The 27,857-nt window shown below is 46.1% G+C and overlaps 1 protein-coding gene across 4 annotated transcripts in view; it reads right to left on the reverse strand.

Moving 5' to 3' along the window:
* Positions 1 to 965: 965 nt before the first annotated feature.
* TJAP1 (tight junction associated protein 1) overlaps positions 966 to 27,857 on the reverse strand; it is a 60,707-nt gene continuing 33,815 nt past the window's right edge. For 3 of the 4 annotated variants that reach the window (XM_077485446.1, XM_077485447.1, XM_077485448.1), the window contains 6 exons: positions 21,297 to 21,458; positions 16,947 to 17,013; positions 10,174 to 10,203; positions 9,761 to 9,868; positions 6,091 to 6,174; positions 966 to 5,389 (listed from right to left, as the gene is read on the reverse strand). In XM_077485446.1, coding sequence (XP_077341572.1) covers positions 4,229 to 5,389; positions 6,091 to 6,174; positions 9,761 to 9,868; positions 10,174 to 10,203; positions 16,947 to 17,013; positions 21,297 to 21,458 — 1,612 coding nt within the window. In that variant the 3' untranslated portion in view covers positions 966 to 4,228. The remainder of the gene's footprint in view (positions 5,390 to 6,090; positions 6,175 to 9,760; positions 9,869 to 10,173; positions 10,204 to 16,946; positions 17,014 to 21,296; positions 21,459 to 27,857) is intronic. The other variant, XM_077485449.1, reaches the window with a different exon arrangement.

Here is a 27,857-nt window from a genome sequence, read left to right on the forward strand (position 1 = left end):
TGTCTAGAAGGTGATCGAGGTTCTTTATCCATTTCAACAATACTTCTATGCCATCTTTGATCAATTTTTCACTTTCATCCACATCCAAGGAGATTATCTACAGTGCCATGGGCTGTTAACTTCCTGACAACGTTGGGCACAGTGGACACAGGAACATGAAGATCTCTAGAGGTGGACTTGTAACCTTGAGAGATTGTCCATGCTTTTCCACAATTTTTGTTCTCAAATCCTTAGACAAATCTTTGCCGCTTTCTCTTCTCCATGCGCCGTGTGTAGCACACAACAAAAAGGTGGAGTAAATTTTTCACAATTTTAACTGGTTGCCAGTGTAATTTCTATATGGTCAGCACCTGTTAATTGACACTGGTGTGCTTAATTACAAATTACAGGAGCATCACAAACTTGGAATGACAATAATTTTGTCCAGTCCATTTTGGAGTTTTGCATGGAATGTGTCAGATTTGGCTTTTTGTTTCTCCCCCTTTTTTTTTGTGTCATACCAATATAAACAAAAGAAATAAACATGAGAAGTGGTGCATTATCTGACAAAAATGCAAGGGTGCCAGTATTTCTGGCTATGACTGTATAATTAGGCCTTAATACCCAATTTACACCCGGGTGCCAATATTTCTGGCCATGACTGTATAATTAGGCCTTAATACCCAATTTACACCCTGTGAACACATGACCCATTATCACACATTGGCCACTAATATGTCTGCCGTCACTGAGCAATACACCCATGCGAGAAGCCTGTGATTGAAGCTATAATTCTCTGTCACACAGGACACATGCTTCCTTCCTTTCTTCTAGTCTGCGAGCCAGGGAATGGCAGCTAAGCCTGGGGTACTCTGCGTTGCCACAGGTTCTCTTTGCTTCCTGGTTCTGATCAGTCATAGAACCCACCACTAATAGGAGGTTAAGCCCTGGCGGCGCCCACATTCCAGACTCACGGATGACGACACTTTACTTTTAAAATAGTTTATTCTCATTGGAAAATAGACATTAGCTCTGAAAACATGTCAGAAAATAAATCTAGGTGAGGTTAACAGTCTTAGATCAGAAGGACGCAGAGACATTAGACGCTCAGTGACGGTAATACTGCGGCGGGTACAAAAATATAGATAAATGTCTCTATGGTGTCATGGCGGAGCAGATCTCTCCCACACAGAACAGGGTGGAGTGTCCGAGGAACGCAGGACATGTGCAGACAGGTGTGGGTGAGATGGGCGTCGTCTGACAGAGAACACAAACCAACGCTGAAAAAGATGACGGCGCATTGCTCTGATGAAATTTCACCAGCAGAATTTCACCACCACAAAGACAAAAAAAAAATATTTATATTATATATATATAAAGACAAAAAAGAAAACAAAAAACCACAAGAAAACAGATGATACATTGCAGGAGGGACTGTCGGCTCGGTCAACTCTGTAGCTTGGATGGAGGTGGGTCCTGTGGGTTGATGTCAGCTGAGTCTTTTGGGGTGATGGGGGTTTCTGTTTTTTGAAGGCTGCGCCTTTTCATGGAGATTATAAACGTCTGCCAAACGATAATAGATATTCCTACCAGCCCATGAGGGAAGGATTGCCCCTTAAAACAGGTAGGCACATGACTTACTGATGTTAGGTGGAGGGCGATTGGCTCCACTGAGATTACTAATCCAACACAAATCCATACACTGGGTGAGAATGTCCTACCTGGTAGACAGGAAGCCACCATAACTTTCTAAATAAAATATTAGAATGGTGGGATCCTCCTTAACTTACCCTCAAGGCACCATCCCATCAATCTAAACCAGGGGTCTCCAAACCTTCTAAGCAAAGGGCCAGCTTACTGTCCTTCAGGTTTTTGGGTGGCTGGACTGTGGCCATTGGGAGTAGAAATTGTCCTGGCATCAGTGGGAGTAAACAATGCAATTTCATCCCCCATTACATATGTACTAGGGGAAAGAATAGCGCCCCCTCTTTGGTGTCAGTGGGAGGAATAGTGTCCCATTGTTGTTGTCAGTAGCAGGAATTATGCCCCATCGTTGGCGTCAGTGGGAGGAATGATGCCCAATTGTTAGTGTCAGTGGGAGGAATAGTGTCCCAAAAAAGAGATAAAGGCAAAAGGGAAACAAAGCCGCATCCAGCTCCCCAATGTTTGGAGACCACTGATTTAAACATTGCAATCTACTACCCTCTCTCTCCTCATGTAAAGAGGGTGGGGGGGGAAAGAAGGGAGTCAAAAGCGGGACTTTCAGTGTGCCAGAGGGAGAATACACTAAAAATTTTATAAAAAAAAAAATATTACAAATATTTATTACATAGTTAGAAGTCAGACTGCCACATAGATTTAGATAACTTGGTGCATGAATCAAGTTCCCAAAATGGAGTAATGGGTTGACACTTTTCGCAGTAACACTTCTTCAGGATCCACGTCTTTTGGATGCAACCAATATATCTCTAAGAATATCACAAAAGATACCTACAGTCAAGGGTGGAAAAGATATTGATTAAAACACCATGATTTAGATTTTTTTGTATACATTTTGTTTTGATAAATATCTTTTCTATGTTGATGATTTTTTTTGTACAATTCTTAAAGATATATTGGTTGCATCCAAAAGGCTCCTGAAGAATCAGTTGCTCTATTGCTCAATTTTGGGAAGATTTAGCCATGTGGCATTGGAGTTTTGTTTACACTTAATAGGATTTGTGGGCACCCCTGATGAAGCTCATATAGAGTGAAACATGTAGGGTCTTTTTTTTCCCTTTTGTGCAGTCATCTTATTAGCACTTTTGGGGTTCATGGTTACGATTACCCTATATAGATTATAGATTTCCAGTTTATTTGGATTGCTGCTAAATTAGGTTCTTTTCTGTTAACAGGATTGGGCAGAGATATTCTTTTTGGGGGGGGATTCCCCCCCCCCATACCCCGCCTGTATCATATGTAGTCAGTGCAAACATCTCCACCCCAAAGAGAGAAGACTATGTATACTGGAAGTGTGGGTGGAAGTGTTTTTTTTTTTTTTTTTTGTGCAACTCCGATCCTGATTTTTGTGGCAGTTGTTCAGAGATCCTTCTAGAAAAATGTCCTTGAATGTAAACTTTGAGAACAATAGGAAGGTTTATTTTCTAGAGGAATTCTTTTCATATTTTGTTAACCAATCCATTTAATTTAAAGCGCATTATGACCACTTGATTGAATAAAGTCCTGGCATAGGCCCTGTCCCCTGGGTTTTGATGCCTGGGCATGCACATCCCTGTTGTATAGAGTGATTAAGTTGCCGCAGTGGGGGATACACTTTCTAGAGTAGTTGGGCCACAGTATAGTTTATTCATTTTGGGAACTTGATTCATGCACCAAGTTATCAAAATCTATGTAGTAGTTTGACTACTGTGTGATTTTTTTTTTTTTTAAGTTTTACCTATGTAGTAAAGATTAGTAAGATGTTTTTTTTAATCACATTTGTAGTGTGTATCCTCCCTGTGGCATACTGAAAGTCCTGCTTTTGACTCCCCTCTCCTTTACATGAGGGAGAGAGATGGGTAGTATATTGCAATACTTTCCAAATACTTTCTTTTCTAAGCTCCATAATGGCAGGAACCCTCAGCACCATGCATAGAATGAGACTGAACTAGGGCCCAAGAAGCGCCCACTTGAGGCCCAAGAACTGGCCGAGATACCTATAGCAAATTCTGTGCTTCTTTTTCATATGTGCTGAAGAAGCAGAAAGGCAAATTGACTGCAATAAACAAGAACCGTTCCCAATTCAGACATTTTAATACACGAGATGTAGTACGGTGATTTGTGCAGGTATATGTTAGGACTTACTCTGCTCAGATCCACAGCTTCCCCTTTCCCCCCATCCCAAAACTATGAAGGGTCACAAGGATTTTCTCCATATCCTAATGCGTTCTGGTCGCAGGATCCACACTGCCTGTTTGCCTCACTACCTTGCCACCCCAAATCACATACCCATCTCCAGGTTCCTTTCCAACTATGGGGCAGAACCACCTAATAGACCCTGGCAGAGGAGAATTCCTACTTCCTCCTGTGTGAATGGCCCTGCCTTCCTATGATACCTCAGAGGGAAACCCACCTCCAGTAGTGCACACATGAAATGGATGCAGACACACAGATGACCAGAGCAAGCCTAGAAAGGTGACAAAGCTCTAGGCCTGATCTTCTGCATATAACGTAAGGCGAGGACGTGGCCCGCATACATGGAGCCTCCCCTCTAGTTCAATAAGTTCCCCTGTTCCTGCGCCCGTGTCAGGCTATCCTTACGATGCAGGTGATGAACGCCCATCCTTTTTGGGCTGCGGTGTGGGCGGCCGCTCGGAGGTTTCTCCAAAAAGGTCTCTGGCTCTGGTTCTAGGTGGATCTCCTGGACCTGATCTTCTAGTTCTTGTTCTTCCTCCATGTCCTCAGAGATGACTGGTGGCTCCTCCACGTCCTCTTCTTCAAGCCCTCCAGAGAGAAGGTCCTGAGCCTCCTCCCTAGAGAAATCCTTGCCATACTCATTGGGCAAATGAACCCTCTTTGTGACGGAGCTCTCCACATCCAAGCTAGACTCCCGGCTGCTGAGCCAGCTGTTACCGGATGACTCTCGCTCGGAGAAAGCTTGAGCTGCAAGGCTCAGTTCTTGCATAGAGCGACTGAATCTCTGCTGTAACTCAATGGCGGTGTCCCGGTTGAAGGATGTGCGATGGGCCAATGACCCATCTGTGCTAGGGGCCGCTTTATCCACAAACATCCTCTGCCAGTTGGCCAACATGTCCTCCTCAGAACTGGCAGAACTAGGGGCAGCGCTGCTTAGCGGGGAGCGTGCAGGGTTATCAGCACTCCGCGCGCGCTGCGGGTAGCTGCCTGAAGATGCCGGGCTGTTGGGTACAGTACGATGCCTGTCTGGGCTCCCGTTCTCACCTTGTACGAGGCTGAGGGAAATGGCTTGCCGAGTGGCATAGGTACAGTTGGGTAGTGGACTGTTCTTGGGGATCCGAACTTTCTCATCTGAGAATTCTATTACCTTACGGCCTGGGTACATGGGGTGCGGGGGTGGAGGGGTGGGGTAGGGACTTAGTTTTTCAAAGGTTGCCGCATCTTCACCGCCGCTGTCCTCGCTCCCCTGTTTCTGCAGAACGCCATTTTGCTGCTGACCAGAACCACTCATATCAACGTGGACAAAGACATCCTCAGCTGTAGGTCCGCTACCGCTGCTGGACATGGCCGAATTCAGAATGAGCGACTCCGGTTTCTCCAAAACACGTGCAATCACAGAAGTGGGCACCACATCGGATTGTGACAGAACCGGCGGAGGGGTATCTTGTCCTGATCCAGGAGAGGAAGCCGTGCTTTGCAGATGTTTGTTAACCATGTCCTGCAGCTTGTACGGTAACTGTGGGAGACACACAGACAAGGGATGACACACCTATACAATGATCAATGCTGCACCCCCAGTTCATGCTTGGAATCCCCACGAGAATTATTCACCCAATCATCATACGAACTTACAGCCTAACCTCACCAAAATCCTCTCATCATATGTAAACTACACACTAACCTCAACATAATTCCCTTACTATACAAATCTACAGCATAACCACATCACAATGCCCTTACCATATACCGCATACCCACAGCCTAACGCTACCACAAACTCCTTACCCAATTACCTTCCAAGTTAACCCCACCACAGTCCCTTTACCGTATGTACCCACACAGCATAACCCCACCAGAGTCCCCTTACCGTATGTACCTACACAGCCTAACCCCACCACAACCCCCTCATCATACACATCTACAGCCTAACCTTGCAAAAATTCCCTCATCATATATACCTAGAGCCCAACCCCACCAAAATACCCTCACCATACCTACCTATAGCCTAACCACACCACATTCTCCTGACCATACAGCTCAACCTGACCACAATCCCCTTACCTACCTTTCGGTATAACCCTACCATAACCAACTCATCATACATGCCATCAAGTGCCTAATCCCACCACAATCCTCTCATTGTGCCTACAGCCCAATCCTACTTTTACCCCTCACCATACATACCTACAGCCCAACATGGGTGAAGGATGTACTTACATCTGCAAATTTGTGGTTTCTGAAATGAGATTTGTTGCATTTGAGCAGCTGAACAGCAAGGTTACAGTCCTGGCGATATCGCTCCTGAAACAGAGAGGACGCATAATTATATACACAGAGAAATCTCATTGTCAGAAACAGGAATCCAGGACAAGGCATATATGGAAAGAGAGAAAGTTGGACAACAAGATCTTTCCGCATTGCTGATCCAAATCCAGCAATTAACAATGTGTGGATACAGGCACAATTTTTACATACAGACCTTTACTCCACCACGAACCTGTACTGGTGCTCTGGAGAAGCAGGTTAACAGGACTAAGACTGAGCTCTGAGCCTATTAAAGCCCATTTCCAGGAATTAAGCACCTCCACCCACCCCAACTATCACCGACGTTACAAAACAAAATGTCCCTTTTCCCAACCTAAAGTCGTGGTCTTGGATAAGTTCGAGGAGGGTTAATATTTGCCTGAAAAAGAGGCTTCAATACTGGGCACTTTCATCCCCTTCCTGCCCAGGCCAATTTTCAGCTTTCAGCACTGTCACACTTTGAATGACAATTGCGCGGTCATGCAACGCTGTACCCATATGACATTTTTAACTTTATTTTATTTATTTTTTTAACACAAATAGAGCTTTATTTTGGTGGTATTTAATCACTGATGTTTTTTTATTTTAGCAAAAAATAAAAGGTTAATTTAGGGCTGTTACTAATTAAAATTTTCCTGTTCGATTAATCGATTTTTTTTTAAATCGATTAATCTACTAATTTAGATTAATTATAATGCACATACAGTTTTTACAATTTTTTTTATTAAACTTTAAGAAAAACGTAGAAAGTTAGTTTAACTTTAACTGTAATGTCCACATCTCCCCCATACTGTACGGTCCACATTTCCCCCACATCTCCCCCCATGCTGTATTGCCCACATCTCCCCCCCATATAGTACTGCCCACATCTCCCCCCCATAAAGTACTGCCCACATCTCCCCCCCATAAAGTACTGCCCACATCTCCCCCCCATAAAGTACTGCCCACATCTCCCCCCCATAAAGTACTGCCCACATCTCCCCCCCATAAAGTACTGCCCACATCTCCCCCCCATAAAGTACTGCCCACATCTCCCCCCCCCATAAAGTACTGCCCACATCTCCCCCCCCATAAAGTACTGCCCACATCTCCCCCCCATAAAGTACTGCCCACATCTCCCCCCCCATAAAGTACTGCCCACATCTCCCCCCCCATAAAGTACTGCCCACATCTCCCCCCCCATAAAGTACTGCCCACATCTCCCCCCCCCCATAAAGTACTGCCCACATCTCCCCCCCCCATAAAGTACTGCCCACATCTCCCCCCATAAAGTACTGCCCACATCTCCCCCCATAAAGTACTGCCCACATCTCCCCCCATAAAGTACTGCCCACATCTCCTCACATCTCCCCCATACCTTAATTTTCATGATTGTCTGCTCTGTCTGGAATAGACAGCAGGTAGACCCGTCCGTCCTCAGAGTAGACACAAGCAGGCGGGCGATGATGACGTCAGCGCGCGCGTCTAGGCCACCGTCGGGTGGACCAAGATGGCCGTGGCTCCGGAGCTAGGCCGAAGCCGTGGCCTCCTTATGGGCGAGACCACGGAGCTCACTCCGCGGATCGTCCTCGATCAAAATTATTTTGATCGATCAAAGAAATTAACGATTAATCGAACAATTAATCGTTAATTTCCGCAGCCCTAGGTTTATATTAGTTTGTCAGAAAATTTTGCAAATAAGTAATTGTTCTCCTTCACTGATGGGCACTGATGAGGAGGCACTAATATGCAGCACTGATGAGCACTGATATGCAGCATTGACTTGCATCACTGATGGGCACAAACTGGCATCACTGCTGGGCACTGTTGGGCTGCACTCATAATCGGGGAGCTGATTATCTGCACACATCTCCCGTGAGGAAATGCCGCTAATCGGCTCTCCTCTCCTCACAAGCTGTCAGTGTGATGCGAGGAGAGCCAGTAACAGGCATTTTCCTTGTTTACAGGTGATCATCTGTGATGGGACATAGCTGGTCACATGAGTAAAGAGCCGTGTCACCGGCTCTTTACTGAGATCAGCGTCGCGCCACCTTCACGCAAGCATTGCGAGACTGGGGCAACATCATCCCAGAACAAGATAGCACTCTGCCCGCTGTCATTTGTCTATTTGGCAGGAGGGAGGTGGTTAAAGCCTAAGACCCCATACACACCATTAGATTTTCTGCAGATTTTTGTCTTCATATTTACCAAAAACATGCAAGGGCCTGAATGATTGGATACAAATTTAAACTCTTAAGGTTTGACCTCATACTACATGGTTTGGGTAAATCTGAAGACAAAAATCTGCAGAAAAAAAAAAAATCAAATAAATAGTGTGTATGGGGTCTTACTCAACATTTAATGTTCCTTTAGCCACTTCCTGCAAAACGACGTACCTGTACGACGCGTTGAGGAGGTGGTTGTGACGCGGTTCCAGGCTTCACCCCGGTTGTTTTTTTAGAGCTGGCAGTTGGCTTTCTGGTGATTACACTGATGCAGCTTAGCAGCCGCTCGGATGTTATCGCGAGCAGCAGGAGGGGACGTCCCCCCCTCCCGTAGCTTTCTGGTGCTCCGCCCGGGTCTCCCGTCCCACCAGGAGACCCGAGCGACCAGCCAGCACGTCCGCCGTCTGGTCCTAAACAAAGCCGGAATCACCTTCAATCGGGTCTCTGATGTAGTAACCCGGAAGAGACATCAGGACGTCAATTCAGGTGAATACAGGATCGAACAGCCTTTTCACACAATGCAGAGGATTAACCCCCTAGGTTCCACAGTGAGTATAACAAGCATGCATTACTGAAAATACAGACTGATTTTACTGCTGTGGGTTTAGTAACACTTTAAGCTTTAGCTTGGAGCATGTGGCTAATTTGGTTTCTTACATGTACCCTACTTTAGTCTTTATATATATGTGACTTTCCTATAGGAGAAACGTAGGTAGGTCAGAAAGGAACAGGTATGGTACACAGGATTGGCACAGTATAGTAGGTAGATCAGGCACAATAGGTTAGAAAAAGTAGGTAGGGTAGATATGGTAGGCATGGAAACCACAGTATGGTAAAAATAATGGGTGGGGTAGGTATAGTAGATATGGTTGTCAGGGTAGGCATGGTATGGTAAGAAGAACAGTTGCATTATGTATGGCAGGAAAGATATGGTAGGCAGGCTTGACATGGTATGACGTGTATGTGGGGAAGATATGGTAGGCAGGGTATGCATAGTATAGTGGGAAGGGTAGGTATGGACAATAGGCTAGGTAGGGAAGATATGGTAGGCAGGGTAGATATAGAAGGTAAGATAGGCTGGTAGGCACAGAATGGCAGGAAGAGTGGGTATGGAAGTCAGGCCAGGTGGGGAAGATATGGTAGGCAGGGTAGATATAGAAGGTAAGAAAGGCAGGTAGGCACAGTATGGTAGGAAGAGTAGGTACAGAGGGCAGGCTAGTTAGGGAAGATATAGTAGTTGGGGTTGTTTATTGTGGGTTGGTTAGCCACAATGTGTACGGTAAAATGGGTAGGGAGCAAAGTTATGGTAGGTCCAAAAGCGGGGTATGAAAAGACTGTGGAAGAACAACATTGCATTATTAAGCAGACACTTTACTAACATTTAACTCTTCCAGTTTATTAATGGTAGTTTTTGCATCCAGAAGTTTATTGGTCAGTTCCACAATCTCCCAGTCCAGCGTCTTGCGGTCCATCTCTGCTTTCTTGATCTGCAGATTAAACAAGAGAGATGTGGTCAGTGTGGATCAGAGAGATGGCCAGGTGGATGCAGGACAGGGGTTGGGGGGTGCTCATACACAGGAGAGACAGAAGTGCCCATCATACAGGAGGAGAGATACAGCTGAGGTATCAAACATTCAAGAATCCCAAAGCTGTCGGAGGGGAGGGTTTTTTTTTTTTGTGGAGGTTTCAGACAAGAGGCTCATATTTGGTGAGGGCCCAGGTGCCCCAGACAGGACAAGACAAGGAACCCAAGTGCAACCACCCCCCTCACACTACAGCTACCAAACGCAACTGAATAGATCCAGCTTTGGCTGAACGAGGCCTGCAAAACCGACAATGTGAGACAGAGAGAAAGAGAGTTAGAAGGAAAGCAGATTAGTATACAGATTACACAACACCTCCACAATTATGTCAACTAAAGTGAGGGTGCCACCAAACAAACACTGTTATGGCTAAACCATTCAACCACCATTATGGCTCCTCCAGTCACCCGCCTCTATAGTGTCACCAACCATCAACTCGCGGACCACCATCAGCACCTGCAAATGATCAGTCCGACATCCATCATATTTCATCATACTGAGGAATGCTACAAATGATGAAAACTGGGGTGTTCTTTTATATTTGAGACTTTGGTATTCTCGGTGCTCCACTGAACTAACAGAATGGCAGTGAGCCAAAACTCCAACTCCTTAGGATGGAATTTGCACCGTGAAGCATCGTAGATTGGCAGGCACACTCGGCATGTCATATATAAGCCACCCAAGGACATAGAGCCCACATCCTCCATGCCGAGAGGCTTTTTTTTTTTTTTGCTGAATGCCGGCAGCCCACAGAAGTGGATGCAGACACAGCGGCTGTACGGACACAGCCGGACGTCAAAATTTGAGATGTGGGCAGAAGTGGATGCATGGATCCGAATGCAAACACTGTGCATTCTAATCTGTGCACCCGCTGCTGCCTGCATGTCAAATTTTGACATGTGACTATCTGTACAGCCGCTGCGTCTGCATCCACTTCCATAGGCTGCCTGCACGCAGCTTTGAGGTGGAAGCAGATAAAGCAAAAAGCAGCTCAGCATGGAGGACCGGACTCAGTGCCCATCTGAATGAGCCCTTAAACATGTGCAGTGTGTAGTTTGAATAGGCAGACTTCTATATAACCATGTCCCTCTACACCACCCTTTGCAGCTATAACAGCTTCAACTCTTCTGGGAAGGCCGCCCACAAGGTTTAGGAGATGTGTCTATGGGAATGTTTGACCATTCTTCCAGAAGAGCATTGTGATGTCAGGCACTGATGTTGAACGAGAAGGCCTGACTCATAGTCTCCACTCTAATTCATCCCAAAGCTGTTCTATGGGGGTGGGATCAGGACCCTGTGCAGGCCAGTCAAGTTCCTCCACCCCAAACTCGCTCATCCATGTCTGTATGGACCTTGCTTTGTGCACTGGTGCACAGTCATGGTGGAACAGGAAGGGGTCATCCCCAAACTGTTCCCACAAAGTTGGAAGCATGAAATTGTCCAAAATGTCTTGGTATGCTGATGCCTTAAAGGGGTTTTAAAGGTAAATGTTTTTTCACCTTAATGCATTCTATGCATTAAGGTGAAAAAACATCTGACAGTCCCGGCGCCCCCAGCCCCCCTGTTTTACTTACCTCACCCCTCGAAAGTCCCGCGCTCGTCTCCCGACGTCCTTTCCACCGTTCAGCCTGCCCGCTGATTGGCTGGAGTGGATGGAAAGCAGCGCAGCCATTGGCTCGCGCTGCTGTCAATCACATCCACTGATGCGGAGCGCCAGGGGGCCGGGCCGTGTGATACAGCGAGCGGCTATAGCCGCCGGCTGTATCACGGGAGCGCACCTGCAGATGCTTCTCACCATGCGAGGGAGCTCACATGAACGTGAAAAGTACCTGCGGGAGGAAGCCGAGACAGCCGCAGAGGGACCCCAGAAGAGCAGGTTCGGGGCCACTCTGTGCAAAACAAGCTGCACAGTGGAGGTAAGTATAACATGTTTGTTATTTAAAAAAAAAAAAAATTCACTTTACAATCCCTTTAACCACTTGCTTACTGGGCACTTAAACCCCCCTCAGTCCCAGACCAATTATCAGCTTTCAGCGCTGATGCACTTTGAATGACAATTGCACGGGCATACAACACTGTACCCAAATGAAATTTTTATCATTTTTTTCCCACAAATAGAGCTTTCTTTTGGTGGTATTTAATTACAGCTCGGAGTTTTATATTTGCTAAACAAACAAAAAAAATGCAAAAAAAAAAAAATCATGTTTAATAGTTTGTTATAAAATTTTGCAAACAGGTCATTTTTCTCCTTCATTGAAGTGCGCTGATGAGGCGGCACTGATATGCTGCACTGGTGGGCACTGATAGGCATAGTTAAGGCGGCACTAATAGGCACAGATAAGGCAGCACCGATGGGCACAGATAAGGCGGCACGGATGGATAGCACGGATAGATGGGACTGATGGGCACTGATAGGTGGCTCTGATAGGTGGCACTGCTGGGCACGGATATGTGGCACTGGGGTGCAGCACCTTTGTTGAGGCAGATTGTGGGCACTGCTGGGTGGCACTGTGGGCACTGCTGGGTGGCACTTATTTTTTAATCATCTTTATTGATGAGGGGGCAGGTGGGCACTGGCAGGGCTGGCCGTGATCGGGACTGATGTCCCGATCACGGCCGCCGGTGATCGGCTCTTTTTTTTTCTCCTCGCGCTGTCAGCGCGAGGAGGAATAATAGCCGATTACCGACCCGTTATATCACACGATTGGCTGACAGCTGATCACGTGATAAGGGGTCGGGATCGACCCCTTGCTCCGATCGGTGATCAGACGAGTCTCAGACTCGCCGATCACAGAGCATGCCGCGCAGGCCACTCGTGCACGGGACTACGTCAATAGACGTAGTCCCGGAAAAGGAGATCTGCGCTGTATCCGTCATTCGGCTATAGCGCGGGTCTCAAGTGGTTAAGCATGCCCTTCACTGGAACTAAGGGGCCAAGATCAACCCCTGAAAAACAACCACCACACCATAATCCCCCCTCCACCAAATGATTTGGACCAGTGCACAAAGCAAGGTCCATAAAGACATGGATGAGTGAGTTTGGGGTGGAGGAACTGGACTGTCCTGCACAGAATCCTGACCTCAACCCGATAGAACACCTTTGGGATGAATTAGAGGGGAGACTACGAGCCAGGCCTTCTCATCCAAGATCAGTGCCTGACCACACAAATACGCTTCTGGAAGAATGGTCAACATTCCCATAGACACATCTCCTAAACCTTGTGGACGGCCTTCCCATAAGAGTTGAAGCTGTTATAGCTGCAAAGGGTGGGCCAACTCCAATATTGAACCCCTACGGACTAAGATGCCATTAAAGTTCATGTGTGTGTAAAGGCAGGCATCCCAATACTTTTGGTAATATAGTGTATGTCCAGGGTGGATTTGATTTAAATCACTAGTAAAAAGGCTTGATTTAAATCATAATTTTTAAAGCGTAACTGTCATCTCTGTCCCGCTGTTGGCTCCTCCTCTGGCCCGCTGTTGGCTCACCGACAGTCCCATTCACTTTAATGGGACGGCTGGTGATGCGGCAGGGACACAACAAGGTGAGGGACGTGGTGGCAGCAGGTCAGTGGATGCCCGCTAACAGGTGCTGCCATGATGGATCTGAAATGACAGGTGCTCTTTAAATGTAAGGACTTATTCTTGCTGGTTGTTAGAATTTTTAATATTTGCAAACAAAATGAAGTTTTCCCATTTAGAATAATAAGCTGTCAGGTTAGTAAAACAGCGATATCAGAACCGATTCAATCAGTTTGTAGTGTACATAGATTTGCAAAACAATGAGGTAAAGGAATAATCCTGAACTTTCTCATGGTTACTGTGAAATTGTGTGAATGCATCAATGCAGTGCATGTTATCTCAGCTTGCAGAGCTTGGATTCATTGAATGGAGTTTATTCTGCAATATTTACACTTTTTGTATACAGCCTCATGCTACATAACTAAGCTCCATCTCATGCTGAATAAACAAAATTATTAATGTATCTTGAATAGAAAACTACCTTTAGATAAAATGCTTTTGGAGTAAAAATCAATTAAAATAAATCTTTTTTTTTTTTTTTTTTATTTAAATCAAACAGATTTAAATAAAAAAAAAAAAAAAAAAAAAAAAGATTTTTTTTTTTAATTTTGTTTAAAAAATAAAATAAAAATAAAACACAAGACCTAGGTTTTTATCCACCCTGTTAATATCGGACCGTTAGTACAGCGGCTCCGACTGAAGCAGAAAAGGTTAAACAAATTAATGAATTTTTCTTGTGAAAAAATAAATAAATAAAAAATTAAAGTGGTTGTAAACCCTTACAACACACTTTGACCTACAGGTAAGCCTAGATTAAGGCTTACCTGTAGGTCTAAGATATCTCCTAAACCTACACGGTTTAGGAGATATTTGCTGAAAGACAGGCACCACTGTCTACGGCGCATGCGTTGTAGACAGCGGCGCGCAGGCGCACTGATCGTGGCACCCGCCAACGGAGAATATGCCGCGCGTGGCGGCTCCCATGCGCGGGAGTGACGTCATCACTGCTTCGCCGAATGACAGCTGCGGAGCAGCAAGACCCACGAGAAGATGGATGCGCCAGACTACAGGGGACAGCGGTGACATCGCTGGCTCCTGTGTCAGGTAAGTGACACATAATGGACTACTATGCAATGCATAGTAATCCATTATGCTTTACCTTTGCAGGGAATGAAAGAGGAAGTAAACTCATCAGGGTTTACTTCCTCTTTAAGGAAAAAAAACTACTAGTTTCTATCCCCTGGCTGCCAGCTGTAAGCATTTATGTGCGCACATGCCATGCTCCCACATACATGTAAAAGGCCATATATGTTTTGTGCTGGGAGCATGATCAAATGCACACACACATCACTGGGACCGTGCTTCCACCAACAGTTCACGGTGACACGATGAAGATCAGAAGCCGATTTTACAGACTCCAAATCATGTGATCACATAATCAGGAGCCCGCCCAACCAGCCTTCGGCGTTACGGCCCCCTAAAATGTGGCAGATCCTATTAAAAGGTGGTGCCTAAAAAATAAATTTAAAAAAAGGCCACCAACAAGAATTTTCTGAGTGTTCCTTATCCATCGAAGTAGAATTCCAGCCTAATCGCAGTTCACATATATGTGGGATTGAATGAGTCTTGAACTGCATTCAAATTGCATGACATGTGACCCGGCAGCTTTCTCTTGGAGACAGTTCACATATCTGTGGAGCCGGCCGTGGTTTAAGAGTCCTGTCTGTTTTTCAGTCCGGTTCAGGTGCGATTTAAAGTAGAAACTTGCACCATGAATCAGTGAACACTGGATGCCATTTAAAAAACCATAGGGAAACTGTGGCCAGTCAAATGTGAACCGAGTCTAAACCGAACGAGTCTTAAAAAATGTTCCCCTAACCCCTCCTAACACCTATGCTGATTAACCTTTTTAAGAAAAAAAAAAAAAAAAAAAAGGATTACCGTATTTATTGGCATATAACACGCACCCCAATTTAAAAAGGGACGTTTCAGGGAAAAATACTTAAAAAAAATAAAATAAAATAAAACACTTTGAAGCAAAATAATGGTCAGTGAGCATCAGTGCAGCCTGATCTGTGCCCATCGGCAGCCTCAGTGCAGCCTGATCTGTGCCCATCGGCAGCCTCAGTGCAGCCTGATCTGTGCCCATCGGCAGCCTCAGTGCAGCCTGATCTGTGCCCATCGGCAGCCTCAGTGCAGCCTGATCTGTGCCCATCGGCAGCCTCAGTGCAGCCTGATCTGTGCCCATCGGCAGCCTCAGTGCAGCCTGATCTGTGCCCATCGGCAGCCTCAGTGCAGCCTGATCTGTGCCCATCGGCAGCCTCAGTGCAGCCTGATCTGTGCCCATCGGCAGCCTCAGTGCAGCCTGATCTGTGCCCATCGGCAGCCTCAGTGCAACCTGATCTGTGCCCATCTGCAGCTTCAGTGCAGCCTGATCTGTGCCCATCTCCCCCATCAATGCAGCTGCCTGATTAAACCTCACCATCTCTCAATGCAGGAAATCATGAGCCGCCATCTCCTGTTTACTCGGCTCTCAGTCGGCAGTCACATACACAGTCGCGCCTCCGCCATCGGCATTGGACCAGCTCCTGTGATAAACAGAACACTGGTCCAATGGCAAGTTAGAGCCAAGTGGAGAGGAGATGACGGCTTGGTGAATTCCGGCGCCGCTCGTCCCCCTCCGAGGTACGCTGTTGGCGTATAACACGCACCTGTAATTTGCCCCTTATTTTAAGGGAAAAAAAGTGTGTGTTATACGCCGATAAATACGGTATCCATACTTCGCTGTTCTCAGCCTGCTCTGGTCCGGTCACATAATCCCGCCAGCCAGCAATGGCTGCCAGGGAAAGAAGGGAGTGCTGACAACGGCTTGGACATGGGAGCCTGTGGGTGAAGTCACCGCTATCAGGCATTCCCAGCTCTGGTCAAGCACGCTCTCCTTTCCCCTGCAGCTGCCTGACATGGAGGGGGGGGGGTCACATAACCAGACTGGAATAGGTAAGCGTATATATCTTTTTTTACACAGGTTAGTCAGCATAAGTGTTAGTGGAAGAGAGGGACATTTTTAATACTAGTTAGGTTGAGGTTGGGATTCTACTTTGTCAATAAATCTGAGAACAAGTAAAACAAAGGGGATATTTACTAAAACTAGAGCGTGCAAAATCTGGTGCTGCTGTGCCTAGAAACTGATCAGCTTCCAGGTTTTATTGTCAGAGCTTATTTGAACAATCTGAATTTAGAAGCCGATTGGCTACAATGCACAGCTGGCACCAGATTACGAGTGCGCCAGTTTTAGTAAATCTCTCCCAAAGTGAACCTTTTTAAAACGGCCCCTAACAGTTCGGGTTCTACCAGTCCACAGTTCCCAATTTAGAAATACTGCTGTGTGTGTGTATGGCCACCCCACAGATCTCACACACAGCACACCGCTAGCCTGGCTACCATATTGACAGACACCTACCAGCGTGTGCAGCTTCTCCTCCAAGTCCTGATTGGTCCTCTGTGAGGCTGTGTAGCTGTTCTGTAACCTGTCAGAGGTGGAAGAGGCGCACGTTAAAATAGCAGCCGCGCTCAAACTTATCCCATCCACTCCCGCTCTATTCAAGCTCATCTCCCTGTTTAGGGGACATAAAATCCTGAGAAATCTGAAGTGTGTGTACTTTGCTGGAGACTGAAAGGAGAATAAGCACCATCCTCCAAAAAGAAGCGGAGAAGGAAGGACACAGGAAGAGAAGTAGCAACATGGCACCTCTCCATAAATTGCTATTGTTCCTTGGCATTGTGCCAGCTAGAGTCATTGCAAGCATTCTTATTTAAGCCAATTTAAAGCTGAAATCCAGTCTTACCTTGTGATCCAACACTTGTAGTAGGGTTTGCTCTTGTGATTACTCTCCATTTCCTGCAGACGTGTACCGCCACAATGTAAAGGGGATTATAAAAACTACATTTTTATTTTTCTAAAATAATAAACATCTTATCCACTTCCATACTGGGCCGATTGTGGCATTCCTCTCCTACATGTAGAAATTTTTTTGCTAGAAAACTACTCAGAACCCTTAAACCTTTTTTATATATACAGGCATACCCCACTTTTTAGTACACAATGGGATTTATTTTCTAAAGCTGTGAAGTGCAAATCAGGCTCATTTCTGCATAGAAACCAATGAGCTTGTTCAATTAAACGTTGGTAATAAAACCTGGAATCTGATTGGTTTCTATGCAGAAGTGAGCCCGATTTTGCACTTTCCAGCTTTAGTAAATAAACCCCATTTTGTACTTAAAGAGGGATTCCACCAAAAAAAAAATAATATTAAAAGCCAGCAGCTATAAATACTACAGCTGCTGACTTTTAATAAATGGACACTCACCTGTCCCGGGGTCCAGCGATGCCGGCAGCCGAGGCCGATCGATCGCTCGGCCCTCGGCTGCTGTCGCCACCATTCTAGGTGAGGGAATCAGGAAGTGAAGCGAATCGGCTTCACTTCCCGGTTCCCTACTGCGCATGCGCAAACCGTGCCACGCAATAGGAAATCTCCGCGCTGTCACTGGGACCCATGTGTGTCCCAGCAGACAGCGCGGCAGGGCAGGAAATGGCGTAGACTCCCACGGGAGTCTATGCCCGGAAGTGGGTGAAAATACCTGTCTTTGACAGGTATCTCCACCCCCCTCCCCCCTGAAAGGTGTCAATTGTGACACCGGAGGGGGGGAGGGATCCGATCAGCGGAGGTTCCACTTTAGGGTGGAATCCCACTTTAAAAGGGGGGTAGAGCCCTGACCTAAACCCAATTAAACATCTCTGGAGAGACCTAAAAATGGCCGTCCACCAACGTTTACCATCCAACCTGACAGAACTGGAGAGGATCTGCAAGGAGGATTGGCAGAAGATCCCCAAATCCAGGTGTGAAAATCTTGTTGCATCTTTCCCAAAAAAGACTCATGGCTGTATTAGATCAAAAGGGGGCTTCTACTAAATACCTAGGCCTATGTGGTATTTCAGTTTTTCTTTTTTAATAAATCTGCAAAAAATGTCAACAATTCTGTGTTTTTCTGTCAATATGGGGTGCTGTGTGTACATGATTGAGGAAAAAAAATGAACTTAAATGATTTTAGCAAATGGCTGCAATATAACAAAGAGTGAAAAATGTAAGGGGGTCTGAATACTTTCCATCCCCACTGTGTGTGTGTGTGTATATGTATATGTATATATATATATATATATATATATATATATATATATATATATATATATATATATATATATATATATATATATATATATATATAATTATATATATTGTAATTTATTTATTTTTAAGATAAGACCCTAGGGAATAAAAGGCGATCGTTGCAATTTGTTATGTCACGTGGTAACTGCGCAGCAATTTTTGGAACACTATTTTTTGGGGGGGAAAAAAACACTTTCATGAAATTAAGAAATAAAAAACACAATATTTACCCCAATTTGTTTTTGTGTATTGTGAAAGATGTTATGCTGATCAAATGTCACGCTTTAAAATTGCGCGCACTCATGGAATGGTGGTACTTCGGTACTTAATCTCCATAGGTGATGCTTTAAAAATTACCACAGGTTACACGTTTAGAGTTGCAGAGGAGATCTAGAATTATTGCTCTCATTCTAACGTTCATGGTGATGGCTCAAATGCCATTTACATAAGTGAGGGCAAGCTATGTACACGTTTGCTCCTGTGTGTGAGCACGAGGGGACAGGGGCCCTTTAATTTTATTTTCATTTTACACGGTTCCTTTAATTTTTTTTTTTATCACTTTTATTCCTATTACAAGACATGTAAACATCCCTTGTAATCGGTATTAGGCATGAGGGGTCCACTTTATGGAGACATTGGGGTCAATAAGATCCCAGATATCTCCTCTACCCTGGAAAGCATGAAATGGGAAAAAAAAATTTAAAAAAATAAAATTGATCTCCGCTTTCCAGGAAAAAAAAAAAAAAAATTGCCAATGTTTACATCTGCCAGTGCCGGAAGGGACGTCATGACGTTGCTTATGGCCTCCCAGGGTCAAAGATAGCCATGTGGGAGATTGGGAAAGCCCAGGAGACATTCCCTCCTGCTGCCTCTAAAAGCAATCCAGGCGCTAGGATGGCTTTTACATAAAAGTGGGAATTACAAGCTAAAAAAACACATATCGGAATGATGCCTGTAGCTGTAGGCATCATTCCGATATCACCACTTCAACCTAAGGACGTCATATGATGCCCTGCGGACAGGAAGTACCTACTCCGTGTAATAGTTTTGCACAGAGAAGCCCCGATCCTCCTCTTCTCTGGTCCCACGCTGGTGCTCCTGGTTCCTCCTCTTCTCTGCTTGTCCCTTAACAAAGCCATTTGCTATGGGGGCCCCGGTGTGGGCTTGATCCCGAGCCACACTGTGTGTCTATTGACATACAAAAAGCGGTTCAGACCGGCCCTCTGCTCTCGGGATTTGATTGACAGCAGCGGGAGCCAATGGCTCCCAACTACTGTCGAGCCTTCTGTGAGAAGAGGGTAGAGAAGAGCAGCATTGCTGCAGACGGTCACCGTGCAGGATGTGGCATTTCAGGGGGCTGCTGACATTGAATATTTTTATTTTTTTTACCTTAAAGCAGAAGTTCGCTGTACATCTCCTGTGTATCACAGGAGTGCAGATTGTTTTGCTGAAGTCCGCTCTCTGCTGACATAACAGAGTTGGTCCAGGCTTGGCATCATCACGACCATGGAGTGGAGATCTGCCTATATCCCTGGACAGACACCTGGCTGAGCTGTTCAACGAGCCGCTGAGAGCCTTGAGCTCCTGACCCCTCCACAGCCCAGCACTCCAGTGAGCAAGGAGGGAGCAGAGCAGAGAGCTGTGACTGACACTCACTAGTTCTCTGCTCGGGAAGCTGGGAGAACCGAGAGATCGGCAGTGTTCAATAACTCGGTTCTCAGTGTTAGAGGCGCCAGGGGACTGATGCTGCATCCACTTAGGTAAGTATAAATAATAAGAAAAAATAAAAATAAAAAATCTACTTCTCTTTTAATGCATTAAGGTAAAAAAAAAAAAAAAAAAAAAAAAAAAGCCTTTCACCATTACAACCATTTTTACCATTGCAGCAGCTATTTTGAACCCACCTTCATTTCCTGCCTGAATGACTGCAAACATCACCAATCCCCCCCTCCTCTTAATCCATACTGTCCATGGCCCTCCTTTCACTGCTGGCGGCTTTCTCTACCACCAATCATTTTGCTCTTTGTCATGTGTGGGTGTGATCTTTATTGCTGGTGTCAGGCAATACACTGCTGTTCCTGAGCGTTATATAAAAGAACACGTCCCTTTAGTTGTGCATGCGCCTACCTGCTGTCCAGAGTGCTGCAGACTGTGCAATCTACTGATCAGTTGATTGATTATACTCTAATGGAGAAACTTATCAGCAGATTGCACAAGAAAAGTCTGCAGCACAAAGTGGCCAGCAGGCATTCATGTCTAATAGAGTTCCAGGCATGTGTTTTTTTACATAACACATGATGGAACAGCAGTACAGATACTGGGGCCTGTGCATCAAGGCGAACAACATTTAGATAAAACCTCCCAAAAGCCACTAAACTACTAGATACTTGGCAGGGTGCTGTAAAGTTTACAGATCATGCAAGTTTCTTCTACCAAACTTGTAGACCAGTGAGGGGGATGGGAAGGGGAGACAAGGGAAACTATTAAAGCTGTACATTATACTATAGCTATAAAGAAGGATTTCCCTTAATAGGCAGACAATTTGGACTCTACTGTGCAAAGACATCACAGGACCCCCTTCATACCGCCGAAACTTGTCCTTAAGCTTCTCCAGTTCCTCCCGGTTGCGGCTTAGCTCCATCTCCAGGTAATGGCGGCCAGCATCTAGTTCATGTTCCATGGCTTCCATCTTTGTTGTAGCATATGCCAAGCGTCGGCGCAGTTCATCATTCTGGAGCTGCAGGAAGCTGTGAGGTGGAATTAACAGACAGATGTAAGTGACCACACTGCAGTACAAGCAAAACTACCAATATTCATAGACATACACAGCGATCCCACCATGCGATTTCACTGCAAACATATTGATCAGACACCCCAATGTGCCATCACCGCAGACACACCGATCACTCACCGCCATGTGCCATCACCGTAAACACACTGATCACTCACCGCCATGTGCCATCACCGCATACACCCCTATCACTCACCGCCATGTGCCATCACCGCAGACACAACAATCACCATTGACACATCGTTCATTCACCGCCATGTGCCATCACCGCAGACACACAACGATCACTCACCGCCATGTGCTATCACCACATACACAGCGATCACTCACCGCTATTGTGCTATCACCACAGACACAGCGATCACTCACCGCTATTGTGCTATCACCACAGACACAGCGATCACTCACCGCTATTGTGCTATCACCACAGACACAGCGATCACTCACCGCCATGTGCTATCACCACAGACACAGCGATCACTCACCGCCATGTGCTATCACCACAGACACAGCGATCACTCACCGCCATGTGCTATCACCGCAGACACAGCGATCACTCACCGCTATTGTGCTATCACCACAGACACAGCGATCACTCACCGCTATTGTGCTATCACCACAGACACAGCGATCACTCACCGCTATTGTGCTATCACCACAGACACAGCGATCACTCACCGCTATTGTGCTATCACCACAGACACAGCGATCACTCACCGCTATTGTGCTATCACCACAGACACAGCAATCACTCACCGCCATGTGCCATCACCACTGACACAGCGATCACTCACCGCCATGTGCCATCACCACTGACACAGCGATCACTCACCGCCATGTGCTATCACCACAGACACAGCGATCACTCACCGCTATTGTGCTATCACCACAGACACAGCGATCACTCACCGCTATTGTGCTATCACCACAGACACAGCGATCACTCACCGCTATTGTGCTATCACCACAGACACAGCGATCACTCACCGCTATTGTGCTATCACCACAGACACAGCGATCACTCACCGCTATTGTGCTATCACCACAGACACAGCAATCACTCACCGCTATTGTGCTATCACCACAGACACAGCGATCACTCACCGCTATTGTGCTATCACCACAGACACATCGATCACTCACCGCTATTGTGCTATCACCACAGACCCAGCGATCACTCACCGCTATTGTGCTATCACCACAGACACAGCGATCACTCACCGCCATGTGCTATCACCACAGACACAGCGATCACTCACCGCCATGTGCTATCACCACAGACACAGCGATCACTCACCGCCATGTGCTATCACCACAGACACAGCGATCACTCACCGCCATGTGCTATCACCACAGACACAGCGATCACTCACCGCTATTGTGCTATCACCACAGACACAGCGATCACTCACCGCTATTGTGCTATCACCACAGACACAGCGATCACTCACCGCCATGTGCTATCACCACAGACACAGCGATCACTCACCGCCATGTGCTATCACCACAGACACAGCGATCACTCACCGCCATGTGCTATCACCACAGACACAGCGATCACTCACCGCCATGTGCTATCACCACAGACACAGCGATCACTCACCGCCATGTGCTATCACCACAGACACAGCGATCACTCACCGCCATGTGCTATCACCACAGACACAGCGATCACTCACCGCTATTGGGCTATCACCACAGACACAGCGATCACTCACCGCTATTGGGCTATCACCACAGACACAGCGATCACTCACCGCCATGTGCTATCACCACAGACACAGCGATCACTCACCGCCATGTGCGATCACCACAGACACAGCGATCATTCACTGCCATGTGCGATCACTGCAGACACACCAATCACTCACCGCCATATTCTATCACTGCAGACACAGTGATCACTCACCGCCATGTGCGATCACCGCAGACACACCAATCACTCACCGCCATGTGCGATCACTGCAGACACCACCAATCACTCACCGCCATGTGCGATCACTGCAGACACACCAATCACTCACCGCCATGTGCGATCACTGCAGACACACCAATCACTCACCGCCATGTGCGATCACTGCAGACACACCAATCACTCACCGCCATATGCTATCACTGCAGACACAGTGATCACTGCAGACACATCGATCACTCACCCCCGTGTGCGATCACCACAGACACAGCGATCATTCACTGCCATGTGCGATCACTGCAGACACACCAATCACTCACCGCCATATGCTATCACTGCAGACACATCGATCACTCACCACCGTGTGCGATCACCGCAGACACAGCGATCATTCACTGCCACGTGCGATCACCGCAGGCACAGCAATCACTCACCTCCACGTGCGATCACCGCAGACACAGCAATCACTCACCTCCATGTGCGATCACCGCAGACACAACAATCACTCACCGCCACATGCCATCACCACAGACACAGCGATCACTCACCGCCACATGCCATCACCACAGACACAGCGATCACTCACCGCCACATGCCATCACCACAGACACAGCGATCACTCACCGCCATGTGCCATCACCACAGACACAGCGATCACTCACCGCCATGTGCCATCACCACAGACACAGCGATCACTCACCGCCATGTGCTATCACCGCAGACACACCGATCACTCACCGCCATGTGCTATCACCGCAGACACACCGACCACTCACCTCAATGTGATATTACCAATCAGACATCACCATGTGATATTACCACAGACACACCAATCACACACCACCATTTGGGAAATCCGCAGTCACACTGGCTGGTGCTATCACTGCAGACACACCGTTCAGAGTTCCTGGCCGATTTGCACCCATCATTCTCTATAGAGACCCAGCACTGCCCTGCCCTATATACAGTGGAATCATTCCATCTCAAGACTCAGAGGATGCCGGATAGAACCCACAGATGATTTCAGTGATTGGGGGACACCGGGCCTAGCATACTGCCTCGGAGGAACATCCTCATTCAACCAATACAAAAGCAAAGAAAAAGTATGTATGTTTCTCAGTGGTCACCAAATGACCCGCCCTCTGGCGGTAGTACTGATTGCAGGCGGCTATGCACTGCTGGCTTACAGATAAAGGGGTTTATTTACGAAAGCCAAATAGACTGTCTACTTTATAAGTGCAGTTGAACTCTGCAGGGGAATTTGCCCCAGAGCTTAGTAAATGAGGGAAAGACCTACTGACTTCCATCATCCAGTCATGTGCAAGCAAAAATGCTTTTTTTTTCCCCCCCTTGCACGTGATTGGGTATTTTTTGCAATGTGAAGCTTTACTTCATTTACTAAGCTCTGGCGCAACCCCAAGTGTAGTTGTACTCTGCAAGAGCAAAGTGCACAGTCTATTTAGCTTTAGAAAATCAACCTCATTACCTTTCCTGGAGCTCCATGCAAGTCTCAGAGGACAATGATGAATGCAATCTATATAGCAGAATGTGCGGGGAACAATGACAGAGTCTCATCTGGTGGTAACTGGAGAGCGAGTGTAACTTTACACAGAGACACAGTGTTAGTGTTCCATACTAAATCATTCATGTGCGGCTGTCCGGGACACGCTTTGCTGGGTACACAGATCGGGAGTTATAGCTTCTCTAGCTGTAAACTTGTACAAAGGACAGCGACTCAATTGAAGCCAGGGGACCAGCAAAATGGCCAGCTAGCATTTTTCCCAAAGCAGTCGTTGGCATTGCCAGATTTTATAAACCCAAATGCAAATCCCAACCACTGGAGTTTGCAAGTTCTCGCTGCGGCGGGTTTCCTCCGAGTACTCCGGTTTCCTCCCACACTCTAAAAAGACATGTTGGTAGGTTTACTGGCTCCTGTCCAAACTAGCCCTAGTATGTGCTTGTATGATTATGGAGTTAAGGACCTTAGTTACATAGTTAGTCTGGTTGAAAAAAAAGACAAGTCCATCTAGTTCAACCAATAAAAGACCTTATTGTAAGCTCCTTGAGGGCAGGGATTGATGTGACTGTAATTACACATAAAAAAGATGGAGTATGTATACAAGATGGAGAGTGTAAAAAAAAAAAAAAAATATTATATATATATATATATATATATATATATATATATATATATATATATATGTACACATATATATATATATATATACACATATACACATATACATATACACACACACACACACACATACACACACACACACACTATATTGTGAATTTAATTATAGATTTATTTCTTAAATGTTTATTGTTATACTATACCCGTATCCTTTATTTTGCATGCTCTGTATTATTTTGGCATATTATTATTTTCTTATTTATTTTCATTCTTATTGTTTCATTTGTATTATTATTTTCATTTTACACTTTTGATGCCATTTTTCAACAAATGCATTTAAATTAGTTTCGTCTGTTATTTCCATTGGTTTGGCTTGTTACGTCTAGTAGGTTTCATTTCTGGAATGATTATTTCCTATTTATCATGTGTTGTGTATACCAAGACATAAATCCGCTGAACTGTAATGTATTCCTCTGACGTCACTTACACCTGTGCCACATACGGGGGCCTATTTAAGGATCGACAGAGGACATTGGTGTAATGATTAAGCACAGAGCTACTGTGTGAAACGCGTATACCTGCTACTGCTTGGCTACTATCCTGTTGTGTTTTTTCATGTTTTTATACTTCTAATAAAAAAGGGACTTTTCGGTATTTGGAGCGCCGCCATCCCAACTTTTTTCTCCCACCTACGGGTGCACACACAGTCTCCCACGTACGGGTGCACGCACATGGCCGACGAGCCGAGGCATGCACCCGTAGGAGGAGTCCTCTTCTCCAGCTATCTACACACCTGCCTCTCCACACTTAGCGGAGTTTCCCTTTTTTTGTTGTCCTCCACCCCAAACTCGCTCATCCATGTCTTCATGGACCTTGCTTTGTGCACTGTTGGGCAGTCATATTGGAACAGGGAGGGGCCACCCTCAAACATGAAATTGTTCAAAACGTCTTGGTATGCTGGCGCCTTAAGAGTTCCCTTCACTGGAACTAAGGAGCCAAGCCCAACTACTGAAAAACAACCACCACACCATAATCCCCCCTCCAAATGATTTGGAGGGGGTGGCCCAATACTTTTGGCAATATAGTGTGGATGAGCGAGTTTGGGGTGGAGGAACTTGACTGGCCTGCACAGACTCCTGACCTCAACCCGATAGAACACTTTTGGGATAAAGAGCGGAGACTGCGTGCCAGGCCTTCTTATCCAACATCAGTGTCTGACCTCACAAATGTGCTTCTGGAAGAATGGTCAAAACATTCCCATAGATACACTCCTAAACCTTGGACGGCCTTCCCAGAAGAGTTGAAGCTGTTATAGCTGCAAAGGGCGGGCCAACTCAGTACTGGACCCTACGGACTAAGACTGAGATGCCATTAAAGTTGATGTGTGTGTAAATGCAGGTGTCCCAATACTTTTGGTAAGATAGTGTATATGTAAAGTGCTACATAAATCGTTGGTGCTTTGCAAGTACCTGTAAGCCCTTGTACACAGGGTCGGACATTCCGACAGAAAATGTCCGATCGGACAGCGTTGTCGGATAATCCGACCGTGTGTGGGCTCCATCTGACTTTTTCCTTCGGAATGTTCGACTAACAAAGTTTGAGAGCTGGATATAAAATTTTCCAACAACGCGATCCGATCGGACTTTGTCCAATCGTTTGTAGAGAATTTCCGATCGGACAAAGTGCCACGCATGCTCCGATCAAATTACGAGACCAAAGCTATTGGCTACTAGCCTGAACGTAGTCCCGTCGTAACGAAATAACGTCATCACGTTACAAACGATCAGATTTTCCGACAACTTTGTCCGACCGCATGTATGCAACACCAGTTTCGGACAAAATCCGATGGAGTTTGTTGTGGGAATGTCCGACCGTGTGTACAAGGGCTTATAATGAAGCAAATTCATGTGAGAGCAGCAGGGGAGGACCGACACACCAAATGTTTATGACTGATTCAGTGTGGACTTTATGGTAAAAAAGATCACAGGATAACGCCCCCCGAGAATCATTCCCTCAATCTGGATTATAACCAGCCTGGATATTTTACTAAGGATTGGTTGCTCTGGGTTATGGCAGTTTTCTTGACTGAATGAGGTCACAGTGTGCAATTCTGCAGACAGGGGTTATCACAGCAATGCTGCCTCATCTAATCTCTCCAACAGAGTGACCAGCTTCATCATTGATTGCTCTTCCCCCCCCCCCTGGAGAACCTTACTATGGAGACCAGTTAACCCCCCTCTTGTTTCTGTCTATGGAGTTCGTCCCCCTTCCCGTGGCCTAGATTTATTCTCTGCAGATTGCACTGG

This window comes from Lithobates pipiens, unplaced genomic scaffold (genome assembly GCF_037356315.1).
Source record: "Lithobates pipiens isolate NorthernLeopardFrog02 unplaced genomic scaffold, aLitPip1_a1.2 Scaffold_18, whole genome shotgun sequence".
NCBI lineage: Eukaryota > Metazoa > Chordata > Amphibia > Anura > Ranidae > Lithobates > Lithobates pipiens.